We start from the raw sequence: 27228 nt of genomic DNA, 5'->3' as shown, positions 1-27228 counted from the left end.
TCCCATCACCCACGCAGAGACACCGCTTTCTGTGTCCGTCCACACAAGAACACCTGCTGTGTGGAAAGGGGCAACCACATTCTTCAGAGCCCTGCTTGCCCAGTGACTAGCCTCTGGTCAGCTGAGCACTGCTCTGCCAAGCCTTAGACACATAACTCACCTCAGACCACTTTCTGCAGCGATTCTGAGGTAGCCTCAGTGATGTCCGCTTGGCTCTTCATGTTTGTGTCCTTTGCTGGGTATCGGCCCCTGACCTGTGGAATGCTCTCCCAAGTAGGACCCTGAAGGGTGGCCCTAAGCTGTGCCAGGCACACTGGACAGCACTGGCACCACAAGTGGGTTTAGGCACACATGGCTTCTCTTCATGAGAACCCATTTCCCTGTCTCAGCAGATGGCAGAAAGGGCCTCTGAGGAAGGGACTCGCTGCAAAAAGTGGTCTGAGGTGAGTTATGTGTCCATAACAGGCCATAAGCACATCCCAGATATGAGGGGGAACATGGGTCAGTGTGAGCTGTGGGGCCTGAGAATCCACTAGTGTCTGACACAGGTCTATCCACCCAGCCAAGAGACAACTAGGCCAGGCAGGACCATCTGCTTCTCTGGTCATAGCAGGAAAAGGCGGTGGGTACCTGGGCTGAGAGAGGTCAGAGCCACAGGAAGCTGTGGTTTGGCTGAAGGCAAATGGTGTGAGAAGCAAGGTGGCTGGGGGGGCAGTGCCCTGCTGTGACCAGGATCCCAATCCGGAGCTGGGAAGGAAGGAGCGCGGAGGCCTCAGGGATCAAGGTGCTGGACAGGCCCCTAGTTTAGCCCTTGTGATCCCCACAAGAGCGACCACCCCAACTCTGGCCCCTAGCTGGGCACCCCGGGCTTGTTCTGCAGAGAACCAGGACTGCTGCCCCAGGGTCAGCTGAGCTCTAAGTGGGAAGTGAAGCCACATATGGGCTCCAGGTTATGGAAGCCATAGTCCGTAGGTCATTTCATGTGTCCTCCCCGGCAGCTCTGCTTCCCCTTCCCTGGGTTTCAAGACTGGCTAGGTGGCCATGCAGGTTCAGGTCAGGATTCAGGAGCTGCTGGCACCTCCCTCACATGTGAGTCTCTGGCTCTCATAGCACACACTGTCCTTGGTCAGAGTCGTTCGCCACCTTCTAGCTGCATCTGCTGTGCCAGCTGCTGCCCAATGGCCAGCAGGGGACTGGCTCTGTAGGCTGGGCTGGCCAGCAGCTTCTGAAACCGGCTCCTCTCCTCTTCACTGAAAGAAAGGAAAGCAAAGGTCAGCACGGGGAGGACAAGAATCCCCACACCTAAAACTAGAGCAGACAGCGGAGGCCCAGAGTGACCACAGGGGACAGCACCAGGGTGTCAGGACCTTCAGCAGGATGCAGGGGTACACAGGCTGCTGAGCACACCAACCACCAGTGGGGTTACCCCACCAGCAGGTCTGAGGGGGGTTTGCTAGGGGCTGCTGCCAAGGCAGAAGCTGACGGTCAGAACAGTGGCAGTTGCTTTATGTAAGCTGTGCCTTCCTTCCAAATGAGCCCCAAAATACAAGTGCACTGGAGAGTTTTGAACATTGGGAGGCTACGGACACATGCAGCTCGGGGGGCCTCTCAGATATGCAGGAGCCTTGGCTGTCAGGCCCTCTCACCCCTTTCTAAACCCAGCATGGGCGGCCACCTTCAGTAGAGCCTGAAGACACAGATGCAATGCGAGTGCGCAGAGAGAGCAAACGTCTCCTAGGCTCATCTGGTCCTCAGTTAATGCAGCTGTTTGGGAAGGATTAGGGGGGCTCACCGGGGGTGGGTTTGAGGTTTCAAAAATACACACGCGGCCCATTCTCTTCTTCTCTATCTGCTGCCTGACTCAGTCTGAGAGTTCAAGTCTAAACTGGGTAAGAACTACAAGACTAGACCTAGCTAAAAAAATAAAAATAAAAACAAAAACAAGAGCCAGGTGGTGGGGCACACCTTTAATCCCAGCACTCGGGAGGCAGAAGCAGGTGGATCTCTGTGAGTCTGATGCTAGCCTGGTCTATAGAGCCAGTTCTGGGACAGTCAGAGCTACACAGAGAAACCCTATAAAAAAATATAAAAAACTAAAAACCTAGAGCCAAGCAAACACAGGAGACAGGATATGTCTCAGCAATATTAAGTATGGAGGTCTGGGTACAATTCCCAGTATGGGGAAAAGAGCTGAGGCTGTGGCTGTAAAATTTTTACTGATTTCCAAAACCAAAAGTAGTCACTAAAAAGACCTTACTGAAGCTATCCATTGAGAGGGTATGAAGAACCTCAGGAAAAACCGACACAGACCTACACTGAAAACTAACAGAGGCTGTATGCGGATGAAGTAACCACCCTGCGTGGGTGAGACCCAGGCTGCCGCAGGTCCCCTGAAGACAGCACAGCAGGGGACCCCAGCTGACAGAGGCCGAAGAGCAGAGGCAGGGATCTAGTGTCCAGGCTCACATCTGAGGAGTGTCAGGCAGCCAGCAGGGCAATGATGCTGAGGGATGGAGTGTGTGGCTGTGTGTAACCATGGTCACCACGCATCCCAGCCCCACCCAGAGAGTTCCTACACTAGGTGCCACCCATCACCCCTCCCTGGAGGCACTTCAGATGGACGCCCAAGGCCTAACTACAGGACAGCAAAAAATGTCTCCCGCCTGTAGTCAGAAGCCAAGCCAGGAGAGAGAGAAGGGTAGGAGCTGGAGGTGGGAGGGAGCTGGAGGTGGGTGGTGGGGTGTAGATCAGGAGATCAAAAAGAAGGCCCCGTGGGGCGGGGCTGTACTCACAGAAGCTGCTGTCTCTGGGCTGTGCTCATTCGGCTAAGCTCCACTGGCCTGGGCTTGCTGGTCACCCTGCTGTGGATACAGAGGCCAAGTCAGTCTGACACATTTCACTAGAAACTGTATCTCTGTGGCCCCTAGTGTCTGCAGCACTAGGAGTTCAGGAATCCACACTGCACACTGGCTCCACTGGACAAGCTGTGTCACCTCGCTACCAAGCTAGAGCTAACCACAGTCTCCAGGGTCTTGTCTCGCTCCATAAGATTCCCGTGTGATATAGAAAGGTCTATCACCCCAGGAAAACACATCACTTTTGTACCCCAAGTCTGCCACCTGCCCAACCTGAGTGGAGAACAAGACATCTAGGCAGCAGCCTGCCCTGAACCCCTCAACTCCACTGCCAGGGGAGGACCTACTCTAAAACCACACAACACTCCCTGACAAGACATGGGCATCTGACATCCGTCCTCTACTTTTGAGAGAAGAGTAAGCTATGGTACTAGGGGTATGTGGTACCTGCCATCCAATGTGATCTTAGGAGCCAGGCACCAGCCCATGCTGCCTACAGATGCCAAAGTGCACAGGAGACCTTCTAGGGCCAGAGGGTGGTGCCTGCTATCCACCAGACAGAGGTGTAGCATGAGAAGAGTCTCAAGGCCTTCCAGGCCACTGTACTAGGTATGACTGGGGTTGGGGGTGGTTAGTTTGAGAGCCTGGGGCTCAGCGCCAGGCAGCACATCTCCTGAGGTCAATTCTGATGACTGCAGGTCATGCCCGGAGCAGTCCTACAACATCCCTGGGAGCCTGGTCTACCATTTAAAAGAGAGATTCAGCCCCACATAGCAGCAAGGGACCTGGACCCAGAGCTCACCACCTGACAAGATAACTTCATAGACGTCATGCTGAAAGACAAGAATGAGAGGCAGCTGGAGGAAGGGCCGAAAGCACCACTGTGTCCTGGGCCAACACCTAATTTAGATTCCTGATTTATTCACGGTCCTTTTCAAATATGAATGAGCAATGCTTTTGTGTCTTCTCCGTGATTTCTCACACCATGGCCTCTGGTCTCCTCTGGGGAAGGACTGTCAGGTTACATACAACCCTTTCCCTGCCCCATTCAATTAGGATGGGAACCTCATGCCTGTTTGCACAGCCCTTCCAGGGGTCCCACGGTACAAGAAGAAGCATTACGCCGTAGTAGCCAGCTGCTCCTGCAGAGGACCACTGCCTCAGGTGACCTAGCTAGTGACCTCTCGGGAAGTCTTCCCTAAATGCAGTCCAGACCTGCCGAGTATGATGGCAGCCATCCAGGTCTTATAGGACTCTGTGCATGGGCACAGAGAGACCGTGAACTCAGACACTGGAAGCGAGAACACAGCTAACCCTGTGAAGTTCTTCCACAAGCAGGTGGCGGACTTCCTAGAGCACAGCCCCGTGTGGTGTTTCGTAACTGAAAAATTTAAAAACAGATTTCCAAACATGCAACAGCCAAAAATAAATTCAGAACCAGAGGCAAAATGCATCCAGGGTGTCTCTGCAGTTTGAGCTGCATCACGCCCGTTCACTGTAGCCTTGGGCCTGAATGTGCGCAGCATGCAACACCACCCAGCACTGCCTGACCCTCAGCCAGGGGAGAGACGGGTACGTGGAGGAATGGCAGTGTTCTCCCTGCACAACGGTGTCACTGCGGAAACAAACGCTTGTGACGTGCTCGTATTGTTCTTCATGCCAGGGTATCTCTGCACTGTGGGTTTTAGAAATTGCTTAAAAATTGCTTGACTTAAAAATTGCTGTCTGAGTTGCTGGCTTGAGTTTTGTAAAAATGAACAAATGAGTGAATGGATTTGTGCTTGGAATTAGACAATAATCAGACTGTTCCAGCAGTTTCTGAAACAGCCCTATACATACTTTTTGCCCTCCACACTGTTTACCACGTGAAGCACCGTTCTCAGCTCTTACGATTATAATATAAAAATGCAAAGTGAGTGAAGAATAGAGACGATCTCCGTCCTTACCACTACACAGCCAGGGTTTAGTTTTTTAAAGATTTGTTTTAAAATTTACATATGTGTACATATGTGTCTGTGACTGAATGCCCTGGGGGCAGGTGCCCGCACAGGCCAGGAGAGGGCATCTGATCACGGATCTCTGTAAAAGCAGCAAGCGCTCTTAATCTCTTCAGCCCAGGGTTTCATTCTTTATTTTAAACAAGAATATTCATTTCATCAGTTTGCAAATATGCTTTCATCTTTGATAAAGATAAAATTATATGTATCCCACAGGATTGTTTTTACTGTTTGATTTGCTCGGCTACCTTATAAACCTATGTACTCGGGGCCATATAAAGTCTCCTCAGGAGCTGGGCACAGCACATGCCTTTAATCCCAGCACTTTGGAGGTGGAGGCACCTCTTTGAGTACGAAACCAGCCTGGCCTATGTAGTGAGTTCCAGGCTAACCAAAGCCATATAGTGAGTCCCTGTCCTGAAAAAAACAAAACAGAACCAAAAATCCAAAAAAACAAATCCACCTTCTCAGGTACAAAGGGACCATGAGTAGAAAAACATATAAGCCCTGCCCTAGAGAAGTTCTTTTTTGTTTTGGTTTTTCTGTTTAAGGCAGGGATTCTCTGTGTAGCCCTGGATGACCTAAAACTTCCTCTGTAGATCAAGCTGGCTTCTTCGAACTCATAGTTCTGCCGGTTTCTGCCTCCCTGATTGCTGGAATTAAAAGCATGCACCACCACACCTGGCTTGTTCTAGAGAACTTTATCTCTCATAATTAAGTTAGATGGTGACAACATGGTCTACCTCAGTTTACCTCAGGAATTCTGAAGACAACCCCTCCTCCCAGCCTAGCTCCAGAGAGAGAGCAGCCACTCCCGTGGGTACCTGGAGGGTACTATGAATGCCCTTGAGCCATTCTGCCTTTCAGCAATGCTGGGCCACACCTTGGACCTACAGCGGATTGGGTAAGGAGAGTCGCAGGTCGATCCCACATCACGTCCATCTGAGCCTAGAACACCAGCAGGGATGGTGCGGCCATCTAGACACAGCACCTTCTTCCCACTGTAAAATGCAGTACCCCGACAAGGCCAGTTTAACACAGTAAAGAGACACTTGGGGCCTGAACCCCAAGGACCAGTATGGCACTAGGTGTCCAAGAGGCTGGTAGAGAGAAGGTATGGAGAGGTAGCCAAAGGCAGTCCCTGGCACGGCGAACGTCCCCGCTGCAATCCTCACTGCTGGGGGAGCCTCCCATCCTGCTTCCAGCCTGAGACTCCCCATGCTCTGCCGTGTTTCCTTTCCTTTCCCATACACGCCGTGACCATGATGTAGCAGCACTCTCTGAGACCATCAGATCCTTCTAGAATCACCAACGTGGGGTAAGCTGTCTCTGGTGCATGCATGTAGCTGCCAGAGTGAGGACTGTCTTCTGACTCCAAGTACGCGTGTGCGAGTTGGCCCTTGGACCAAAGCACCTGCCCTATTAGAAATAAAGACTCTGAAGTGACCAGCCTTCCAGCCTCAGATCCCGCCGTCGGGCTTTCTCCAAGGCAAGGAGCCAGGCTCCCTGGAGAAACGCCTGGTACCAGGACCAGGCAGAAGATGCTCAAGGTTAGCTCCCAGCATCTGTTGACATCTGTGAGGGAGTGCTCAGACACACCCACCCCACAGACAGGCCAATCAGAGCCATCTGGGAGCTACTAAAAGAAATGACGGTGGCCACTGCTGGAACAATTTCATCAATAAATAAAGTAGCACTAGATGATAGCTCAGTGCATAAAGTAGATGCTCACAGGCCTACGGGAACCTAAACCAAGGATGTTTTATCACTGGACCATCCAATGGAGGTGTGTTTCCCAGGATTCTCATAGGGAGGAGCTTTGTCCCCTTCTACTCTGTGCCCCTGGGAAGTGGTCACCCCAGGCCCTGGGTGGGGAGCTATGCTCTCTCTTCAGAGACAGGGTCTGCGGAGACTCGGGTTCTGCTGAACAGGAGTTTTGACTTTTCCCCAGTTATGGACTCAGCCTATCTCAACAAACAAACAAACAACCCCATCCTACCCGCCCCCAATGCTTCAGTCTGAGGAAACAGGAGGACCACACGTTAAGTTTCTTCCTGTTAATTACGATTTCATTTTATGGTGTGTTTATATAGGTATGTTCATATAACTGTGTGTGTGTATGTATGAGTGAGAGAGAGAGAGAGAGAGAGAGAGAGAGAGAGAGAGACCACACTCACCACACTCAGCTTTTTATATGGTGCTAAAGATCCAAACCCAGGTGAGGTAACATGCACAGCAGGAACTTCACAGACTGAGGCGTCTCCTCAATACTCTGACACTGCTTTAGATGTGTGACTACATATGATTCAGTCCTGGTTCACTGCGACACACTGACACTAACTGAGATGCTGTCTTTGCCACTCTTCGGTAAACCTAAGCTGCACTGTATTTCCTTCTTTTGAGTCAGGCTCTTGTGCTGTGTTCCAGGCTGGCCTCGTGTCTGTAGCAACCACACAAGGACCGAGATCCCGGCACACGGCGCCGTGCTTAGCTTCTAAAGCTGCTCTCAAGAGGAGCGAGGCAAAGCACCAGGGACGTGTGAGGGGAGTCAGGGCTGGGGCAAGATGGGAGCCGAGGCAGTCCTGGGGAGGCACACAGCCCCAGCATATTCCTCTCTGGGCTGGTAGAACAGGCTGTTTGTGTAGCTCTCCAGGGTCTTGGAGCCCCAAGCACACTTCTCAGAAGAGAAGCTGGAAGAGGAAGGGACCCTTGCAGGAATGGAATCTGTGTCGCTAGCTCTGCTCAGCTGGTGAGTCTTGACCCTGTGTCGGGGCCATGTCTGGCCTGAGCAGAATGGGTGCCCCGTCTTGGGAACCCAGCCCGTGGCCATCTGGTTCTATAACAAGGCACCCACCCGCCCCATCAAGGGCTTACAGACAAGCGCACGGAACCTTTGCGTTATTCTCGGATGAAAACTAACCAGCAGAAGATTATTTTTTTTTAAAGGCAAAACAGGAGGTAATAAACTTCATGTGGTAGCTCAACACTTAAGAGGCTGAGGCAGGAGGACTGTATTAAGTTCAAGGTTAGTCTAAGTTATACAATCTAGATGGCCAGTGTGGATAATGAGATCTTGTCTCAATCCTCACCACCACCCTCCAAAAAACAAAAACAAAAGCCCTGGAAACAATGATGACAAACACACACTGAGAGGCACAATCTGAGAGCAGAGTCCTGAAGCCCCTCCCTCCACCTGGCCCACGGTGCAGCTCTGCACTGCTGAGCCCCAGGCCTGCACCCACTCCTCGTCCTTTGACTAAACAGGGCTGTGTGGGCTCTAGCACCTGAGGTCCATGCAGTGTGCCCCCACACGGAGGCTCGCCTCAGCGGGGATCGGGGAGAGAGGAACACAGGCAGATGTGAGGGAAGGTTCCCTGAGAAAGGGATGTCAGAGATGTCCGCAAGGGGAGCGGGGTCAGGTGGGGGTGCACAGCAAAGGCCACTAGGCCTTGTGCCGGTCATGTGCACAGTATGGAAACTGAGGCATGAAGGAGCACACACTGGTGTGCTAGCCAGGCTTCTACCAGGGGTAGGCCCGGGTGCTTCCTCCACAACACTACATTCAAGGGCTCAAGGCAAGCCTGAGGCTCTAAGAGGGCTTGAGTATTGACTCCCTCACCTCTGGGAGATGGGAGACTCCAGAGACCATTGTCAACCATTCTCCTCCCCTCTGAATCCAGGGCTGTGGCGATCTGGCCGTTCTGTAAGAGATGGCCAATGCTGGACACTCACCGTCTGGCTGGCTGCTGCTGGCGGCTGGCCTCCAGTTCCTGCAGCTCAGGTAGGGCATCCCTCAGGGGGTGCAGGTCGCCAACCACCACCGTGGCCCTGCGCCTCCGCTCCTCCCTGAGCTTCTGCTCCGCCAGCTTTATGGCTTCAATTTCTAAGAGGAGAGACAGGAGTGTGGCAATTAAACCCCATTCCCCGGCCCCCCCAGAGGCCACCAATGCCAAGGCACCCACTAAGCTGTGTGCACCCTGAGGCCTGCTCACTCCCACAGAGCACAAGTGTTCTTTGTTACCCCACTGTCACCTGCTCTGCGCCCCTAAAGAATTGGGGGGCGGGCCAGCTCTGAGTTATTTTTCTCTTCTTAATCACAGAGGCACACTTTAATTACAGGGCTGACTATGAGCTTGGAGCTGCAGAACAGACGCCTGCCTCCTCTATAAGGGGTGCAGTGCAGGGTCTGGGCACACAGACACAGGGGGACTGGCACAGGGACAGTGGGTAGATGCAGGCCCTAGGCTTCATAGGTAACTTACTGAGAAGCCACAGTGTCCTTTATCCTGGGCAACCTAGAACCATGCAGCAAACCCCCAAGACTTCGAGAGGGGAGAGTGGTCCCACGAGGTGGAACTGTCAGCCATAGGGAACGGTAGGGAGCAGAGTGGGTGGCCAGGTCGCATGCACAGCACTAATGTAAGAAAGTTCACTGTGGGGGACAGTTTTGGGATTTGATGTTCTTCAAAAGATGGATTCAATTCCACATTGCTAATGTAACAAGTACTCAAACTTGCTATTTGCCGGCAGGTGGCTATGGAATATGTGCAGTTCTGGGATAAAAGCCACAGCCACATTAGGACTTTTATTCAGATTCTTTAAACATAGGGTGACTCTAGCAGAGGGGGGCGAGGTGACCAGCAGCTTCTCCCTCAGTAATTCTGCCTTCCTCTACAACTGGGAAGATGCCTCACAGGGCAGATCAGAAAGGCCACCCTGACCACCACAGGCAGGGCCAATGTCAGGGTCCATCACTTCATGCTGAGGCAGAGAGAGGCCTCCAAGCCTCTGCTCAGTACAGCCTAACAGACTGTGGATTTACATATATGGTGACAATTTGGTGACTTTTTCAGTCTAGGTGGAACAGAGCAAACAATTCACTTAGCACTTCATCAAAACCAGCTGCTCTTCCCGCAGAGGGGAAGAGGGGAGAAGGGTGAACGAAGGGCAAGAGGCCACTCCCTCACACACGCAGGCTGACAGACCCGGAGAAAGGACAGCGAGGCTGAGGGAAACAGGGTGATCCAGGGCATGCTAGGATAGTTTGGTGTCTGGAAGTTGTTGTAACCCACCACGACTGGTGGCAATGCTGGCTGAAAGGGGAGAAACGTGGTCACTAGATGGACCACAAGAGATGTGGTAAAACTCACTATCTACTCACGGTAAAGTTACAGTAAAACCATAAACAGATCCAAGATAATAAATACCTAGTTTCCACCAAGCTCAACAGGACAGCCCAATCCATCCTGGCACTCCTGCGTGGCAGCTTACGGCTACCAGGGAGGCAAAGACAGTGGCAGAAGACAACAGGTGAGTGAACAGGGTCAATAGATGTGCCCAGCCTCAATCCCTAACCCACAATGCAACGGGACTTTTAACCAAGTTGGGAAAGTAATCTAAATCCTATTCTTAAACAAACACACTAGACAAAACCTAGACAGCTGAGAGGCTGTCATGTTCCTCGATTCGGAGTTGGCAGCACAGCTTCCTGAAGCTCATCTACAGGCTCAGTGCAGCCCCGGCACAGTTCCTTTCAGCTTGTTGTTTTCTTTGAGAAGAATGACAAATAGTGAAGTTGGATAAAAGTGCTGAGGACCAAGAATACCCAGAGCAGCAGAGGCCTTGTGCGCCTGTCCCACCTGCCGACACTACAGTCATGGGCCACAGCACAAGCATGGACGGAGGAAAGCCGGGTGCCAACCCAAAGAGGGAAACCATCTGTACCAGACTGTGGCGGGACCACCCACCAACTTGCAGCAGATAGGCAGCAGCTCAGGATGGACCAGGGCCTAAGGACAAGTCAGGCTGAGACACTTTCAAAAGCAAACAGAAAAACATCTTCATGACTTTAGATTAGGTGTGTTTTTCTGCCTGCCTGCCTGTCTGTCTGTCTGTCTGTCTGCCTCTGTCTGAGTCAGAGTCTACTTTGTAGCTCTGGCTGTCTTGGAACTCACTATGTAGACCAGGCTGTCTCAGACCCACAGAGATCAACCTAAGCCACATCTTCTTAAACAAGACACACTGTAACCAAGTAGGGGGAAAAAAGACACGGGTTAAATTTTTAATAATTAAACTCCTATAGTTTAAAAAAAACTAAGAAGATGAATGGGCAAGACAGTCTGCAAGGAATAGCACGCACAGCTGACCAAGGCAGCTGGTCCCCAGCACACACAGAAAGTCCCTAAGATCATTGATAAAAACAAAGAGCAGCTCAAGAATGATTGTCACTGAAGATGAGGTGCTCATGCACAGCAGTGCTCTTTCACAGAACACAGACCAGCAGCCCGTGAGACAGCAGCCCAGTCATCAGATACATGACTGAAGACCCACCACCACTAGTATGCATAGCTGCTGAGCCACCACAACTCTCATGCTGCTGGAAGGGGACACATGAACGGCCGCAGAAGAATGTCTGGCAGTGTTTATAAAACTAAACATACACCTGCCCTATGACCCGGCATTCCATTCCTAAGTATTTACGTAAGAGGAATAAAAAGCATGTCCACAGAGGCACTAGAGCAGATGCCCGTACAGCCTTGCTGACCACAGACAAGACGGAAGGGCAGACATCCATCCACAGGAGACAGGGCCACAATGATGACCATGAACGGCTTGGTGCCTCTCAGCCATGGGACTGGCTGCTGCTGCATGCAGTGTAGACTGGCAGGAAGGAACTCCCGGGAGACAAGTACTTTTGCAACCACAGACCCACCCGCTGGACATGGCACCTCACACTGGGCAGGCAGGTGACACACAGCTGTCAGAAGTCACTGCTCATGTTAGGTAAGCATCCTCTCCACAGGAGAACAGAAAGGGGATCACAGGCAAGCTCAGCGATAGCCAGCCTATTTGCCAGCAGGTAGACGAACTTGCTTCAAAATGCACTAAGAAAGTGCTGATGGGCGCACAGGAATGGACCAATGATGACACAGTCAACACTGCGCGCACAGGCCAACATGGACACAGTCTAGCTAGTCACCAAATCTAAAAGACGGCCAGGCCGAGGGGGAGGGGAACTCAGTGGAAGCTAATACCGAGGAGGAGAAGCAAGCAGGGCTAGTAATTAGTGTCCAGGGTTTGTGGGCTAAACAGACAAAGGTTCTTAACCAATCTGATCAGAAATGGCGGCCACAGGTAAAAGTGGCAACGCTCGGCAGAGGACAGTGCTTCCCGAGCCCTAGGGTCCAGTTCTCAGCACCCACATGGTGCCGCACAATAGGTTATAACTCCAGTCCAGGAGATCTGATGCCTTCCTTTGACCTCTGCAGGCACGTGGGCCAAACACTCACACACACAAACAGTAAATGAGAGCAGGGATGGAGACACAGCTCCATGGTAGAGCACTTGTCTACCCTAGTCCCTAGTTCCAAGGTTCAAACCCCGGTACCAGGGGAGGGGAGGGGAGTGGGGGACAGAGGCAACAAAGAGGCAACACACATCCTTTTGCTAATACAGTCTGAAAGCTGATGAGATTATACTATTTTAGAAGAAACCCTGAGGCATAAAAAAATCAACTCACGTCAACAACCAGGAACAAAACTTCCCCACCAAAGAAGCACATCTCAGACACGGCCAGGTCCCACGCCAAAGCCTCAGTACCTCCTGACCCACAGAGAGCACAATTCCTTTTGCTAGGAATTGTGAGAAAGTTACCAGAGCAGGGAATCTCTTTTTTTAAAAAAATCCAAAAAGTAACAAAATATAAAGCTAGAACTCCTTGAGGAAAGTGACTAATTTCTACAAATACTGCTTCCAAAATACCCCTTTGTTTAAAGTTTTCAAGAAAAAAAATTGAGAAAAATTACCTTATTTTCAGGGAAAAAAATAAAATAAGGTAGGCCATTCGCCACTGTGCCAAGCCCGCTGAGGAGTCGTCATGAGCAAAGCCCACCCTCCGGAACTGAAGAAGTTTATGGACAAGAAGTTATCATTGAAGTTAAATGGTGGCAGGTGTGTACAAGGAAGACTGTGGGGCTTTGATTCCTTTATGAACCTTGTGACTGGTGAGTGTGTGGAGGTGGCAGCCGGGGGGGGGGGGGGGCCACAGAACACCAGGATGGTGGCCATCTGAGGAAACAGTGTCATCATGTTAGAAGCCTTGGAAGGAGTCTGACCAGTGTTCAGCAGTCAGACCTTGTCCCTCCCCAAAGGCCTGTTCGATCATGGTGTAGAATTGGTCATGTACATTTTCATATGAAACTTTTTGCTAAATAAACCTCTGTGATACTCCAAAAAAAAAAAAAAAAAAAAAAAAAAAAAGAAAGAAAACCATATTTAAGCACTTAAATATAAAGATGAAACTGTTCCCAATTAGCTCCCAGAGTTGGCAGAAAACACCACAAAGAAAGATAACAGCTAAGAGAAAAAAATGACAAAGCAATCTTTGTAATTTTCAAATAAACACATGAAAATGCTTAGGAAATGTCGCACATAATCAGCTTTGTGGAAAATGACTACCTACTATAGAAGGGAGTGAGGGGAGAGCGGCTCCATCTGCTCCAGATGCTGTATCGGAGACCGAGACCAAACTTAACCTCAGACATGCCAGGGAGCTCCTGCGGTCCCTCGGCTGCAGGACAGAGGCCCAAAGATCAGAAGCTCAAGGACAGGCTTGGCCACACAGAGCTAGGCTGGCCTGGACCATATGAACTCTACCATAAAATAACTGCAACCAAGTTCACACAGACCTGGAAAGATCAGCAGACAGGCCTCAGCTATGCACGAGGGCTCTGACCCACAAATGCACGTTATCTCTGTGGTCAAAGCTTTCACCATGAAGGCCCACACAGACCACTTTTACCACAAGGGACAGAGAACAACAACTTTCGGGAGGGTTTTGTACAGAGGAGGAGGCAAGGAGGTTGTAGGAGGCTCGCACACAAGTCTACACCCTCTCTAGGGACAGTTCACCTCATGCTGCCGTGGCAGACTCTCTGTGTGGCCAAGTGAAGCCAGCAGCTGATGCCGCTTCTAACGCTTCCTGGTGAGCGCCTCCTGGATCCCATCAGGGTCTCAGAGGACAAGGACATGACCAGCCTCCTGACCAGCCTCCGTGGGGTAGAAACCCATCCATGTGACACAGGCGTCTGAATGAGAATGGGGCAGATGTGGCGAACTCACAAGATAAAGAAAAGAACTTACTCTGCAGCCATCGCTCACGGCGAAGCCTCAGCTTTTCCTTCTTGGGCACAATGGCCTTTGGCTCTGCACCTGAGGAGAAAAGCACAGGAGTAATGGGGTCAGTGTCTGTTCAGCCCGATGTCGCCCCATCCCTGCAGAGGCTAAGGCCAATGACAAGGCAGACTGTGAGCCAGGTGACGAGCAGCCTCAGGCTCCATGCAGCAGTGGGTCCCGGTGTATTTGGGGAACGTGAGGATGCCATGGCGTCAACACCAGGTCCTGGACAGGATACACCTTCTTCACCTTGCTTGCCAGCGTTAGGGCACAAAGCATGAAAACAAAGTGCCTGTGACCCCTCCTGTCCTCAACGTACCTCCCACCCCTCCCACCCCTGCCTCTCCAGCCCATCTTTTGGTGGTAGCTTCCCCTGCCTGGTTTGGTTCTCTCTTCCTTGTGCTCCTGGCCTCAGATAACCCGCTTTGGTGTACTGATTGGCACATTCCCTACTGTAACGGCTGAACTGTGTTCCAAATCCACGGCTGCGGTGCTAACTCTCGGTTCTTTAGAATGGAGTGGCGGACAGCCAGCCATGCTCATGCCTTTTATAATCCTGGCACTCAGCAGGCTGAGGGAGGAGAACTGCCTTAAGTTTGAGGCCAGCTTGGGCTACATGGTAAATTTCAAAAGGAAAATTAATACGAGTATCTTTGGAGACAGTGTGATGGTTAGCTCTGGTTGTTGACTTGGCCTAATGGGAAGGGAGGAACTGTCTAGGTTATGTTGGCCAATAAGGGGCTTTCTTAATTGGGTTGGGGTCAGAAGACCCACTCCGGATATGGGAGGCACTGTTGGAGGGGCTCAGAGCTGGACCGAAGGGAAAGCAGGGAGCAAGCTCAGCACTGGGACTTCTGTGGTGCTTCATCACTCTCTGCTCCCGACTGTGGATATAATGACCAGCTGCTTTGTGTTCCTGTGGCCTTTATGTCCTCAAATGAACCCTTTCTCCCTTGTGTGCTTTGGCCAGGTTATTTTATCACAGACCTGGGAGCAAAACTAAGAGCCAGGTCTTGGGGCTAGAGAGGTGGCTCAGTGGTTAAGGGCACTTGTTCTTGCACAGAAGCCCGGCTCGGTTCCCAGCTACTGCATGGCCGTTCACAGCCATCTGTAACTCCAGTTTTAGGAGACCCAATACCTTCCTCCGACTTCCACGGGCACAACACACATGTGGTGCGCTTACACACTTGGAGGCAGAATACCAATATAAATAAAATGAAAACGGACAAACCAAAATCTTGATGGCACAGGTCTGCACATAAAGATGGTCTAAATACGGCAAGGTCCCCTTTACAGATGAAATGAGACCATCAAGGTGGTCCTGAGCTGACCTTTTCGTAGATGAGGACCATGAGACAGGTGTACTCAAAGGGAAGACCATACAGAGGGGACACCATCTGCTGACCAAGGAGAACCGGGAGACCAGTCACAGCTGTGGCACAATTCTCCAAAACCACCTCAACAATATGCACTGAAGCCACTGGGTCTGTAGTACTGCCAATCCAAGTCAAGTCCACCTTCTTAGACACGATGAAGAACCAGCCCGGGAGAGGCCCTGTGGACTGCCAGCCTCTGCTGGTCACCACTGCAGGCGGAGGGCCGCTCAATGGCTGAGGATGCACTTGTCTGGCATTTACGAACACAAGTGGAGATACATCTGCACCAGGAGCCAGATGACGTGGCCCCACTTTTCAAAGGAGAAAACCAAGGCTCACCACTGCATGCTCTGTGGTAATGTCAGTTGGACCTGTCCCAATTAACCAGAAGGTGACTGACTGTGGGGCATAGACAGACTGTCTGAGCAGAAATCACTGACAATACAGCAGGGCTGGCTCTGAGGGGGCCTGGCAGTGATAGCTAGGCTTCCCCTCCTCTAAGGATGGTCTCAGCCCAGCCTTAGGACAACGGGAGCCAGTTAGGGACACTGCTCAGCCAGAGCCACCGCCCTGCCCACAGTGAATAAGGACTAAGCATGGAACTACGAGGCAGAAGAGGAGCCTCTCACTGGTCCCTGGGCAACTGGGTGGCACAGTCTTGGTGGGATGGAGGGTGGGGATCTCTGCTGCTAGTCTGCTCCAGAACAACACAAGGATGGTCCGTGCCCTTGGCTTTAACTGCCTTTCCCAGGGCTGACATGGTTCTAGCCACAGAGAAGGGAGAACATGGTTTTAGCTCCCAAGAACACGTGCAGAAAACAGTCTCCTGCCGTCTCACGCATGTAGATGTTCCTGGACTGTACAATGAAGAACCTGTGTGTTTAAGGGTGAACAAGGCAGAAGCAAGTCTGCCAGGAGAAGCTGGAGGTCCTGGTAAGCTACCTCAGCCTCTGTGAGGGAGCGGACACAAAGCCTCGGCAGCTGGTGACGCAGTTCCTTCCCACAGTTAGGGTCAAGGTGCTGCAGCCTTGTGCCCGTGCGTCCCGCCCGGAGCTGCCTCCTGCTCTCCACCCCACTGCTCATCTCCCCTAGAAGAAAGGCTGGGCTGGGGTAAGAGGGCCAGGGCTCAGCAGCTACTCCTCCAGCTGGTCTCACTGGAGCATCTAGTGCACTTCACTGCACTCCAGTGCACCCTTCCTAGGCAGTCACATGACTACAAGCAATGTCACACCGCAAGTGAGGTGACAACAGACCTAAATGTGGAATGTCAGGCTGGGGTGGGATTTGGGGTTTTTCTGAGGTGCATGGAAACTTGTAAGAAAAATGGGCCTGGAACAGCCAAGACAACACCAAGGGGTTGGGGTGGGAGGAGGTCACACTGAAGTGCCCAATGGTAGGACATCCCAGGGGACAGGAAGTAATTCTTTCTAAATGATTCTTTCAACTTTTTGTAATTCTGCAATTACTCCAAAGTAAAAATAACACCAAGGTCAGTGGAGACTGGCCGGCGCAATAGCACGCCTAGCACCGCACAGAACGAAGGATGCTGGAGTGGGCTACTGAGAAGAACACCAGCTAGAATGTGACCTTTTTAGCCCTCCGTCGCTCCAGAGAAACAGAACCGAACAGGCTGTTCTTGCAGATGCGAAGGGTTTGGAACGCTGAGGTCATGCAGAAGCCGAAGCCCTGACACACATGGCCTTAGGGTCCTGCTTCACTTGGCACCGACGCTCACCCTCGCTTCACTGGACCCTGCACAGGCCGACAGTTACTCCCTGTGGGCAGAAAGACAGCCCAGAAACGGGCAGTAACCAAACAGACCAGGGTAGCCTCCATGATGAGGACAGGGACGTTGGTGACATCAGCTGGCCTGTGCTGGCTAGAATAAGTGCACAGAATGAGCTATGGCTGCTGCCCAAACAGGGGGAGCTTCACGGAGCCACTGGGACAGAACAGCAGCTCAGCCCTAGCTGTGCTGGGGACAGAGCTGTGACGTGTTACTGCTTCCAGCTTCACCCTGACTACCAGCTGTCACAGCATCAGCTGCAGCCCGTATGAAAGGAAGGAGACGGAGCCCGTCTCCTTTTCTGAAGCATGACTGTAGCAATGCTGTGCTGGGGCAGGACATCTCAGCCCCAGCTTCTCCGCCAGAGAACTGGAACTTGGAACAGATGCTGACCCTTAAGGATGAGCAAAATGTTTAAAACAAAACTTGCAACAAAATAAGACCTAAACCAATTGCCAGAGACCAACCTGAAAGCAAAGCTACTGGACAGGCAGAAAGGGTGAGAGCGGCAGTGACCTCAGCCCCGTACCTGGAATTCCCAGCACGAGAGAGAGATGGAGATGTCACCACCAGGCCTCCCCGGAAGCTCAGCCACAGCACCGAGGGACAGGGGCAAGCATTCTATGTTGGTCAGCTTTTTAGTACCATGACAAAGTAACTCAGATAAGCAGTGCTAGAGAGGCTGGGGCAAGATTGCCGTGAGTACAAGGTCAGTGTGTACTGCGGTGAGAACGTGCGCGGGCAGTATCCCTGCTGGCAGTTCAAGCCTCAGTGTTTGAACCCCACACCAGCAGACAAGTCTCTCACGTTGCCGTGACCTCCGGACACATGAGGCGGATGATGTGCTCCAACTTATATACACGCATGCACACTGTACATTGACTAGTAATAAGACATGAAACTAAGCCGTACAAAGGAGGAAGAGCTAGGTGTGAGGGCTATATGTGAGGGATTGTCTAATTAGGCTAATTGTCTAATTAAGAACCACCCTGAATACAGGCAGCTCGTTCCACCCATGGCCTGGACCCCTGGACAGCAGAAACAGAGAGAGTGAGTTGAACACAAGCATCCATCGCTCTCTGCTTCCCGACTATGGCCAGAGGCTGTGGCTTAGGAAGGCACCTGGGTACCAGCAGGCCAGGAAAACCTTACCAAGTCCCTGGGGTTGCCAAGGCCCTAAAACAGTGGCATCTCCTTGTGGAGCTTGGGAAATACACAGGGCAAGGGTATACCAAGGGAGGCAGCTGGGTCAAAGGTCAAGGCCATAGGAAAGAAGCTGCTAACAAGGTGACATCTGCACACAGCACACACAAGCAAGCCTTTCCTCTTCTTGTCCACCCCATCCCCCAAATTTTATCTCAAAACCTACAGCTGCCCTCTAGCCCAGCTGCGGAGGGATGATGAGGTGAGGAGCGGAGAGCCTCAGCAGGATACTGCCAGTCAGACTCCACAAACAGCAGAAATATGCTGAAGGCCCAAAATAGCCCAGCCACTTGGTCCACAGTACTAGCTTAGAAACAGCACCCCACATGCTTAGATGACATCCACTCCTGCCTGTCCTCTTTAGGCCAACAAGTGTCCCAAACACCCCAAACAGGTAATAGATGCCCCCAGAGAGCTAAATAGCCTTCAGTGTCCTGGTGGTAGATGCCAGGTTCCCCTCCCTTGCAGGGTTTTGAAGCAGCTGAGGACAAACCGTAAGGACAGAAAAGCTCCTGAGTCTTCTGGTCCCAAACAATGATGCCTCCCTGGAGCTACCTGTCATCAGGTAAGATAGCCTGGGACAAAGCACAGTAACAATTCTCTGAGTACCCACAGGCTAAAGGACTGGGTGCGCCCTGAAATCAAATGGGTGTGTGGCTCTGAACAGACCAGGGGGCATGCAATAGGCCCCGTGTGAACACGGGTGGACAGTTAATAGAACGTCACATACAGGACCCACACTGGCCCAGGTTCTGCAGGCCACCAAGGCAGGGTCAGGTGTTCCTCCTGATGCTTAGTCCTTACTTTCCATACAACTCTAAGTGGAAGCTGGGCCGTGATGGTCTAGCCTCTGCTACAGGGCTGGCTCCATACTTACAGAGCCAAGGCCAGGCATGTAGGAGGTCAGGGAGAAGGAGTCATATCCAACTAGTTTGAAGACTAGTTGACATTCCTTGGGCCTAGGAAACCACAGTCCCGCCACAGTCCTGGTCCCGACCACCAGTGCAGAAGGGAAATCCCTATTGGGGAGAGGTGGGCACTCACCATGGCTCACCCCAGCGCCCGGGGCAGGGGAGAGGGGCACGCAGGCAGTGAGGTTGGCTGATGAGCCCACACATGTACCCCACTACACGTTCTGCAACTTCCTGTTTAAACTGCTTATGAGGCCTTAGAACAGGGGCCTTTAGCCTTATCAAAGTGTGGCCTGTCATGCTGTTTGGAAGATGTTCCTGTCACTGTCACAGATGTGGCCTTGCTTCATACCAACCCTATGCTTGAGCTCTGGAAGGAGAACCAGACAGGTCCTGGTAGCTTGTGAACTAGAGCCACAGGATGGAAATGGGACACGGCCTCAGCTGGCTCCCTGCTGGCACAGACAATGACTTCTGCATTACACTCCACAACGAGGACCCAAGGAATGTCACTGGAAAGGACACACAGAAACAGTTACTGGACCATGTCTGTTAACCGTGAGTTGGTGTCTCAACAAGATCTGAACACCAATATGTCCGCCTAGCACCACACAGAGTGCTTTCAGAGAGGGCGCCTCTTCCTCCTGCACGGTCACAGCCCAGCAGCCAGCATGCACACATCACCGCAGCCAAGGTCGACTCATGCTATGACTTGCTCCTAGAGCCTGTTCCCGTAACTCCTGGCACGTGCGCAGGCTAAGCCTGGGAGCTGAGTGGAAACAGTGACGAGCATGTACTATGGTCTGTCACAGCCCTGGCTTCACAGAAGCCTTTTAAACAAATTCCTAAAGAAACTCCTTCCTAGGGTTCTATACACAGGAGCGAGTGGCTTCTAACAGGTCCTCTGGCCCAGGGAACTAAGGAGATGAAGCTCTGCTGCCCTCTGCTGACCAGAGTACGAACACACAGAGGCCTCCACATACTTCTCACAGCCTGCATTCTAGGAGCACCTACCCCTCCCCAGCTCTTCTCTGCAGGACTTGCCTCATCCTGCCACATCTCGGAGCTAGCGAGATGATAATCTGGAAATGGATTGTTTTGTTTCTGCAGTCTTCAAGTGTGCAGGTGCGGAGAACTGGAAAGAAAATGTGAACGTGTGCTTGTATACTTTCTCCTCTGAACAGCACACTGTCGGTCAGTAAAGGCAGACCCAGGACAGCATACTGTGACCACCTGCTAGCCAGCGTCATGTCAAGCTGACCACACACCAGGCAACACACCATGTATAAGATGGGGATGGGAGAAAGACTGCTGGTGTCTGCCACAACTCCTTCAACACCTGCCAAAAGAGCAGGCAGGGGAATCACAAACCACTTCATATGGGGGTTCAGGATCCCACAGGGAAGACTCTCTATCCCATAGGACAAAGCTGAGTTTATTGGCTGGGGGTAGGGGATCTCTAGACCAGCCTCACCCCTTTTCCCAGGGTGAGAGGTGAAAACACGTAAGTCAGAACCCCACAGCACAGTTGCAGAGGGACACAGGCCACACCACCTCCTGGGACTACAAGCCTGTACATGGTGGGGCAGCCTGTGTGTATACACGGTGGTCATGGCAATGTTTCTCTCCTTAGGGCCATTCCTGGGCCAGAAGTGAGGAGTTATTTCTGACTCATTCCTGGGCGAGGATGAGACGAGGGGCAAGAGACGTGGGAGTGACGCACACGGTAAAGCACCCGAGGGCATTTTTACACCTCTGAAACCAGCAGGTCACTGAGCAGACTGTGGAGACATATGAAGTCCTCAGTAAACGTGTATCGTTGACACGGGCACAGCCATATCAAGGATCCCAAGGCCTCAGACTCAGAAATAGCAAAGTCTTCCTCTGGTCCAAATACTGTGTTTACCACAGAAAGCAGGCTGAGCAAGCCATGGGGAGGGGCAAACCGGTAAGCAGCATCCCTCTGTGGCTGCTACATCAGATCCTGCTTCTGGGTTCTTGCCCTGTGTGAGTTCCTGCCTGGCTTCCATCAATGAACTGCAATTTGTAAATCAAATAAACCCTTTCTTCCCCACGTTATTTTGGTCATGGTGTCTCGTCACATCAATAGAAACAAACCCTAAGACACCCAAGTTCCCAGACTGCCTAGTTGTCCTCCACCAGAGCAAGTACACCCGCCAGAGGCTACCAACCCCAGCTTTCCTGTACATGTGTCTGTCCTTTCTTCATTCCTGCACTGCCCCAGGAAGGTCTGCAGCACCAAGTCATGCACACTGCAGTGAGCAACTGCGTCCCTTGGTGACCACTCTGACACAAGTCAGGTGTCCCTCCACCTGCCTGGCTCAGACTAAGCTGGCCAGGAACAGAAGTGGCCAGTACCAAGAACACAAAAAGCGGGAAACCAGAAGAATCTTGTGGAGAGGGGTCTGAGATGCAGAACTGGAACCCTGGGAGACACAGGCTTTGAACATCCCGGCCAGGTCGGAGTATGATAAAGGACTGGGGTTTTCCAACCGAAAGTCCCTCCCTACACACGGGGCTGTCCCCAAAGGGTCTTTGGGCATTGTTATGTCCAACGAGCTGTTGATCTTTCGTGCTCTTGGGCAGAGGAAGAGCCAGGCCTACCCTACTTCCTCAGGACATTCTGTGATGTCTAACAGTCACCTATGTCTAGCCCAAAGTTAACTGAGGGCTGGTATGTGGGACTCAAGGTTAGACACAGCCAGTCAGAGGGGCTCCCAAGGAGGTAAGGGCTGACTAGGGGACAAGTGGTACATACACCAGGGAGAGTCCCTGGAGTGACTCAGAGACCATCCCTAAGGGACCAAGGATGGCTGTAGACTGGTCTACACCAGGAGCACCTTCTCCTGGGACACCCTGTGCATCAGAAGCACCACAGACATGGAGAACCAGGACTACTCCCTGGCCAGAGTTACACATGGTTCATGCTAAGGGTCCCTCCCACATCCCCCAAACATGGGAAATACATTCGACTCAGGAGGCCAAAGGCCACTCTACAAAGGTTGTGAGAAATCCGATGTGGCTTGTCCCTTGTGTAAGGTTTTAGGCACATATGTGGGCATACAGATTTTTAAAACCTCGTTTTCTGAAGGATTCAATCAGGTGCGGTCTTCAGGCTCTCTCTGATTAACTGCTACATTAACCCTTTTGAGGAAATATAGCTATTGAGTGGGGACAGGTCAGAGGGGTGATGGGTGGCTACAGGACTATCCGAACAACAGGGCTTAACAGAGATGCTAACAGGAAAAGGACAAGACAGTCTTTAAGGAGGCACTGTCATGGTAAAGCCTAGTTCTTCTGGCAGTAAGAGGGCCCATCAGCTGAAACCCATGAACATCTCACTGACCCAAAGAAGGATGTGCTAACCCTTCTGGTGATGTCTAGCCTGGCCATCTTGCTGAGCTCACTTCAGGGATAAGGAGCAAGGAATCAGCATCTGCTGAATGCCTAGACTTTTCTGGATATGGTAACCTTAGTCTCTATGAGGTGGGTCTGGCACCATCTTATATACACCAGGACTGATGGTTAAGGATGCCAGTGGGGGGGGGGTGGCTGGAGAGATGGCTCAGTGGTTAAGAGCACTGACTGCTCTTCCTGAGTTCAAATCCCACCAACCACATGGTGGCTCACAGCCATCCGTAAAAGGGTCTGGTACCCTCTTCTGGTGTGTCTGAATATTGCAACAGTGTACTCACATATATACACAAGATATATCTTTAAAAAAAAGAACGCCAATGGTAGTGCTGGGTGTACTGGCACACGCCTTTAACCCCAGCACTTGGAAGGCAGAAGCAGGCAGATCTCTGAGTTCAAGCCCAGCTGGTCTACATAGTGAGTTCCAGGACAGCCAGGACAACATAAAGAGACTCAGTCCAAAAAAAAAGAAACAAAGGAAGGAAGGAAAGGAAGGAAGAAAGAAGCCACTGGTGGCCAGGTATGACAGTACGCCCCTTTAATACCAGGACTTGGAAGGCAGAGGCAGGCTACCCTGGTCTACAGAGCCAGTTCCAAGACAGGCAGGTCTACACAGAGAAACGCTGTCTTGGAAATAAAAGAGTGGGTCTGGCCTCGGTGCTTGTCAGGAACAGTTAGGATTGGCTTCCCTTGCTGACGGTCACGAGGCCTCCTTGCTTTCTGCCTCCTTGACTGTATTGGCGTGGCATCAATTTTGTAGGTAAATTATTCTATTGTAAGAGTGTTCAGGGATGCGCGCTGAAGAATTTATGAGTGGAATGCCAAGCAGTCCGGTATCTGCTTCAAAAGGACTCAGCACGTGAGTACCAAGGGCAGGCGCCGGTTTGTGGAACTCAACACTATTCTTCCTACTTCAGTATACTTTAATTTTCTTTCTGTAAAGGTAGCACCTCTTTTTGTTTTGCTTTGAGATGGGGTCTTTCTACACAGTCCTGTCTGAACTGGAATGAGGTGTGTAGCCCAGGCTGGCCTGCCTCAGCCTCCCAAGTGCTGGGATTTAAGGTATACAACACCAAGTCTAGCCTAGTGTCTTTTTTAAAAGCACAGGCTAGCCCACAGGCAACAATCAGGCTGCCCTCTTGACAATCCAAAGGCAGGAACTCACCTCTCTTTAGGGACGCCACACTCTTCTGGTCCAGCTCCAGCCTCTGTACCAACGCACTCGGGTCTATCTGTGTTCTGGCAAAGATGTCATTGTGAACAAATGTCCAGTCCTACAGTCCCAACAAGAGAGAGAGGGGACACAACATCAAGTTGACCTTTGGTTTCAGAGTCACGCGGCGAGAAGATGCCAAGGCAAAAATCCTCTACTTCTCAGCCAGGGAGGACCTGGGAGAGTAGCTACATCCCTGTTCCCCGATCGGGCCTGATCCCCTACATCCTTCCTGCCCCCCATCAGACTTGGGACAATCAGAGCAGCTTGGTCTCCAGAAGTGGAGTAGAGCCCCCCCTTGCACAGGGACCAAGCGCAGCCTCCTTGCAAACACATGCAGACCCAGGAGCAGCTGAGAGGACAGGCATCCCTGCTGCTTGCAACCGCATGCATGAGCCCTCCCGGGAGTGAGCAGAGGCAATCTTCTCAGTCCGGGTCCCAGGGCAGCTTGGAGGGACGAAAATAGGAATGCCAACCACGTAGCCTTCCAGTGAGGCAAAGACACAGTTGGCTGAAGGGGCTCTGTCAACAAGAAGGCTTAAGCTTGATCCAAGTTACCAACTTAAATGAAAAACAGGGAAAAACAAGGCAATGGGAGGGTGTGGGAGGAGACGGAAGGAGCTCTTAGTTCAATCACAACAACAAATAAAACCTGGGCGCAGTGGAGAGTAACTGGCTGGCTAGGCTCAGTGAAACCTTGTTTTGAAAGAATAACAAAACAATGAGATGAGGGCTGGAGAGATGGCTCGGTGGTTGAGAGCACTGACTGCTCTTCCAGAGGTCCTGAGTTCAAGTCTCAGCAACCACATGGTAGCTCACAACCATCTGTAATGAGATCTGATGCCCTCTTCTGGCTTGTCTGAAGACAGCTTAAGTGTACTTATATATAATAAATAAATAGATCTTTTTTTAAAAAAATGGATGAGATAAAATAAAGATAAATAAGATCACAAAACCCAAAGCATCAAGTGAGCACCTATCCAGGGAAACAGGTGCTCACCTTTAACCCCAGCGCTTGGGAGGCAGAGGCAGGCCAATCTCTTATGAGTTAGAGGCCAGCCTGGTCTACAGAGTTCCAGAACAGTCTGGGTTACACAGAGAGACCCTGTCTCAAAAACACGCCAGAGAGACAGAGACACCCCAGCCTGCAGGACCCCAGCTCTGTGGAGACCCTTGTCACACAGGCAGGCAGGCAAACAGACAGACACAGAAAGACTATGAATAATCCCAACTAGGGACTGGAGAAATGTATGGCTCAAGGTTAAAAGCACTTACTGTTCTTACAGATAACCTATGTCTAGTTCCCAGTACACACACGGTGGCACACAACCATCTACACCTTCTCTGACCTCTAGAGACACCATGCACAAATTCAGTATAAACATACATGCACTCAAAACACATGCATGAAAGATGTTTTAAAAATCTTGGGCTGGAAAGATGGCTCAGCAGTTAAGAGCACTGACTGCTCTTCCAGAGGTCCTGAGTTTAACTCCCAGCAACCACATGGTGGCTCACAACCATCTATAATGAGATCTGATGCCCTCTTCTGGTGTCTGAAGATAGCAACAGTGTACACAAAATAAATGAATCTTTTTTTTTAAAAACCTCATCTGTCAAATGAAACTGTATCAACTTTACAAATGTAGGATATGTGGTACATAGTAAATGCTTGGAAAAACACACTTTAGTATTACTGATGGGAAGCTATTGGCTCCATGATCCTCCTGCTGCTCCTATGCAAACCAGAAAACACTGCCAGGCAGCTGAAGGAGGAGCTCCAGGCAAAGAATGTGGCATGTGTGGATGTACCGTGCAACCCTGAAGATATCGTGCTGAGTAAAAGCAGATTTCTGATTGCCTGGGTAGATGGGGCTGTGGATGGTGAATGCCTGTTAACCAGAACAACGCTTCTTTTCAGGTTATCTAACCTCAGGCATGTCCTCTCCTTTACTCAACACCCGGTGAGGATTTTAAAGAGCCTTTGCTAGAGCCCTTAGACATTTCCAGAGCATAGTGGGATGCTCTCCCCCAGCGATGGAACGCTTTGGAGCCTCACACCTCAACCAAGAAGGCATGGCGACTAAAGGTGGGCCGGGTCAGGATCCTAACTAGAGTGGCAGGAACACACACAGAAAAGGCGACACCCCGGCCTGCAGGATCTCTGCTCTGTGGTGACCCCAGCCATGCAGGCGCCCTGCTCTTCAGAAGACCCCAGCCATGCAGGTGACCCGCTCTACGGAGACCCCAGCCATGAAGGTGACCCGCTCTACAGAGACCCCAGCCATGCAGGTGACCCGCTCTACAGAGACCCCAGCCATGCAGGTGACCCGCTCTACAGAGACCCCAGCCATGGAGGTGACCAGCTCTACGGAGACCCCAGCCATGCAGGTGACCCGCTCTACAGAGACCCCAGCCATGCAGGTGACCCGCTCTACAGAGACCCCAGCCATGCAGGTGACCCGCTCTACAGAGACCCCAGCCATGGAGGTGACCAGCTCTACGGAGACCCCAGCCATGCAGGTGACCCGCTCTACAGAGACCCCAGCCATGCAGGTGACCCGCTCTACGGAGACCCCAGCCATGCAGGTGACCCGCTCTACGGAGACCCCAGCCATGCAGGTGACCCGCTCTATGGAGACCCCAGCCATGCAGGTGACCTGCTCTACGGAGACCCCAGCCATGCTGGGCTCCTGCTCTGCGAACACTCCAGCTCTGAGAAGAACTAGTCCTGCAGGGCCCGTGCTCTAAGATCCCGCTCAGCGGAGACCTGGCCCTGACCCGACCCGCGCCCCACACCTCACCTTCGCCCCCGCTCCTCCCGCCGAGGCTTGTGGGAGTGCCGGCTCCAAGGCGCGGGGCACAGGGCTGTGTGCAGCCTCCCCATCGGGCCTCACAGCCGCCCGATGCACACGAGCCCGGAGCGCCCTCACTTTCCCCATCTTCACTGGCGGTTTCCGCCAGCGAGCAACGCCGCCTCACTAGAGGAAGCACCTCCCGGAAGTGCTCACTGCGGGCCGGAACTAGAACCGCGGCGGCGCAGACTGGCGTTCGGCCGATTCCCGGAAGTTCCTCCCGTAGCGCGTGCGCGGTTACTGTGCTTACGCCCAGCGCTACGGCTAGCGGCTAGACGTGAGCCAACGTGGCTGCTGGAGAACCTTTAGTCTTGCAAAGAGTCAGGGAAATAGAACGACTGAAACATCGGGTGCATGTTACGCCATGTTTCTCATGGGGGCGAATCTGAGGTGGAGTAGGGAGACAGGTTTAGGCCGGTTTTC

General features: G+C 51.9%; 2 protein-coding genes across 2 annotated transcripts; one reads left to right on the top strand and one right to left on the bottom strand.

The window, feature by feature from the left end:
* On the bottom strand, positions 1-26936 carry SLX9 (SLX9 ribosome biogenesis factor). The gene is made up of 6 exons (XM_080937832.1): positions 26755-26936; positions 23903-24011; positions 13994-14062; positions 8585-8735; positions 2793-2861; positions 1-1250 (listed from the first exon to the last, which is right to left on the bottom strand). Exons 1-6 carry the CDS (start codon positions 26890-26892, stop codon positions 1127-1129), a joined length of 660 nt encoding a protein of 219 aa, XP_080793958.1. The 5' UTR covers positions 26893-26936; the 3' UTR covers positions 1-1126.
* On the top strand, positions 12729-12923 carry LOC308436837 (small nuclear ribonucleoprotein G-like; the record flags this gene model as incomplete). The annotated part of the gene is made up of 1 exon (XM_080937833.1): positions 12729-12923. One exon carries the CDS (start codon positions 12729-12731, stop codon positions 12921-12923), a length of 195 nt encoding a protein of 64 aa, XP_080793959.1.
* Positions 26937-27228: the final 292 nt, after the last annotated feature.

This window comes from Micromys minutus, assembly GCF_963924665.1.
Source record: "Micromys minutus genome assembly, chromosome: 25".
Classification (NCBI taxonomy): domain Eukaryota; kingdom Metazoa; phylum Chordata; class Mammalia; order Rodentia; family Muridae; genus Micromys; species Micromys minutus.
This window is presented reverse-complemented; position numbering and strand designations above follow the sequence as displayed.

Bases quoted from the DNA above. Each gene is read 5' to 3' on its own strand.
- SLX9 (XM_080937832.1), bottom strand. From the start codon at position 26,892: ATGGGGAAAGTGAGGGCGCTCCGGGCTCGTGTGCATCGGGCGGCTGTG. The intron at 2,862-8,584 runs GTGAGTGTCCAG...CTGTATCCACAG, and splicing joins CAGCAGCAGCCAGCCAGACG to CAGGGTGACCAGCAAGCCCA. The intron at 1,251-2,792 runs GTGAGTACAGCC...CCTTTCTTTCAG, and splicing joins GCCCAGAGACAGCAGCTTCT to TGAAGAGGAGAGGAGCCGGT.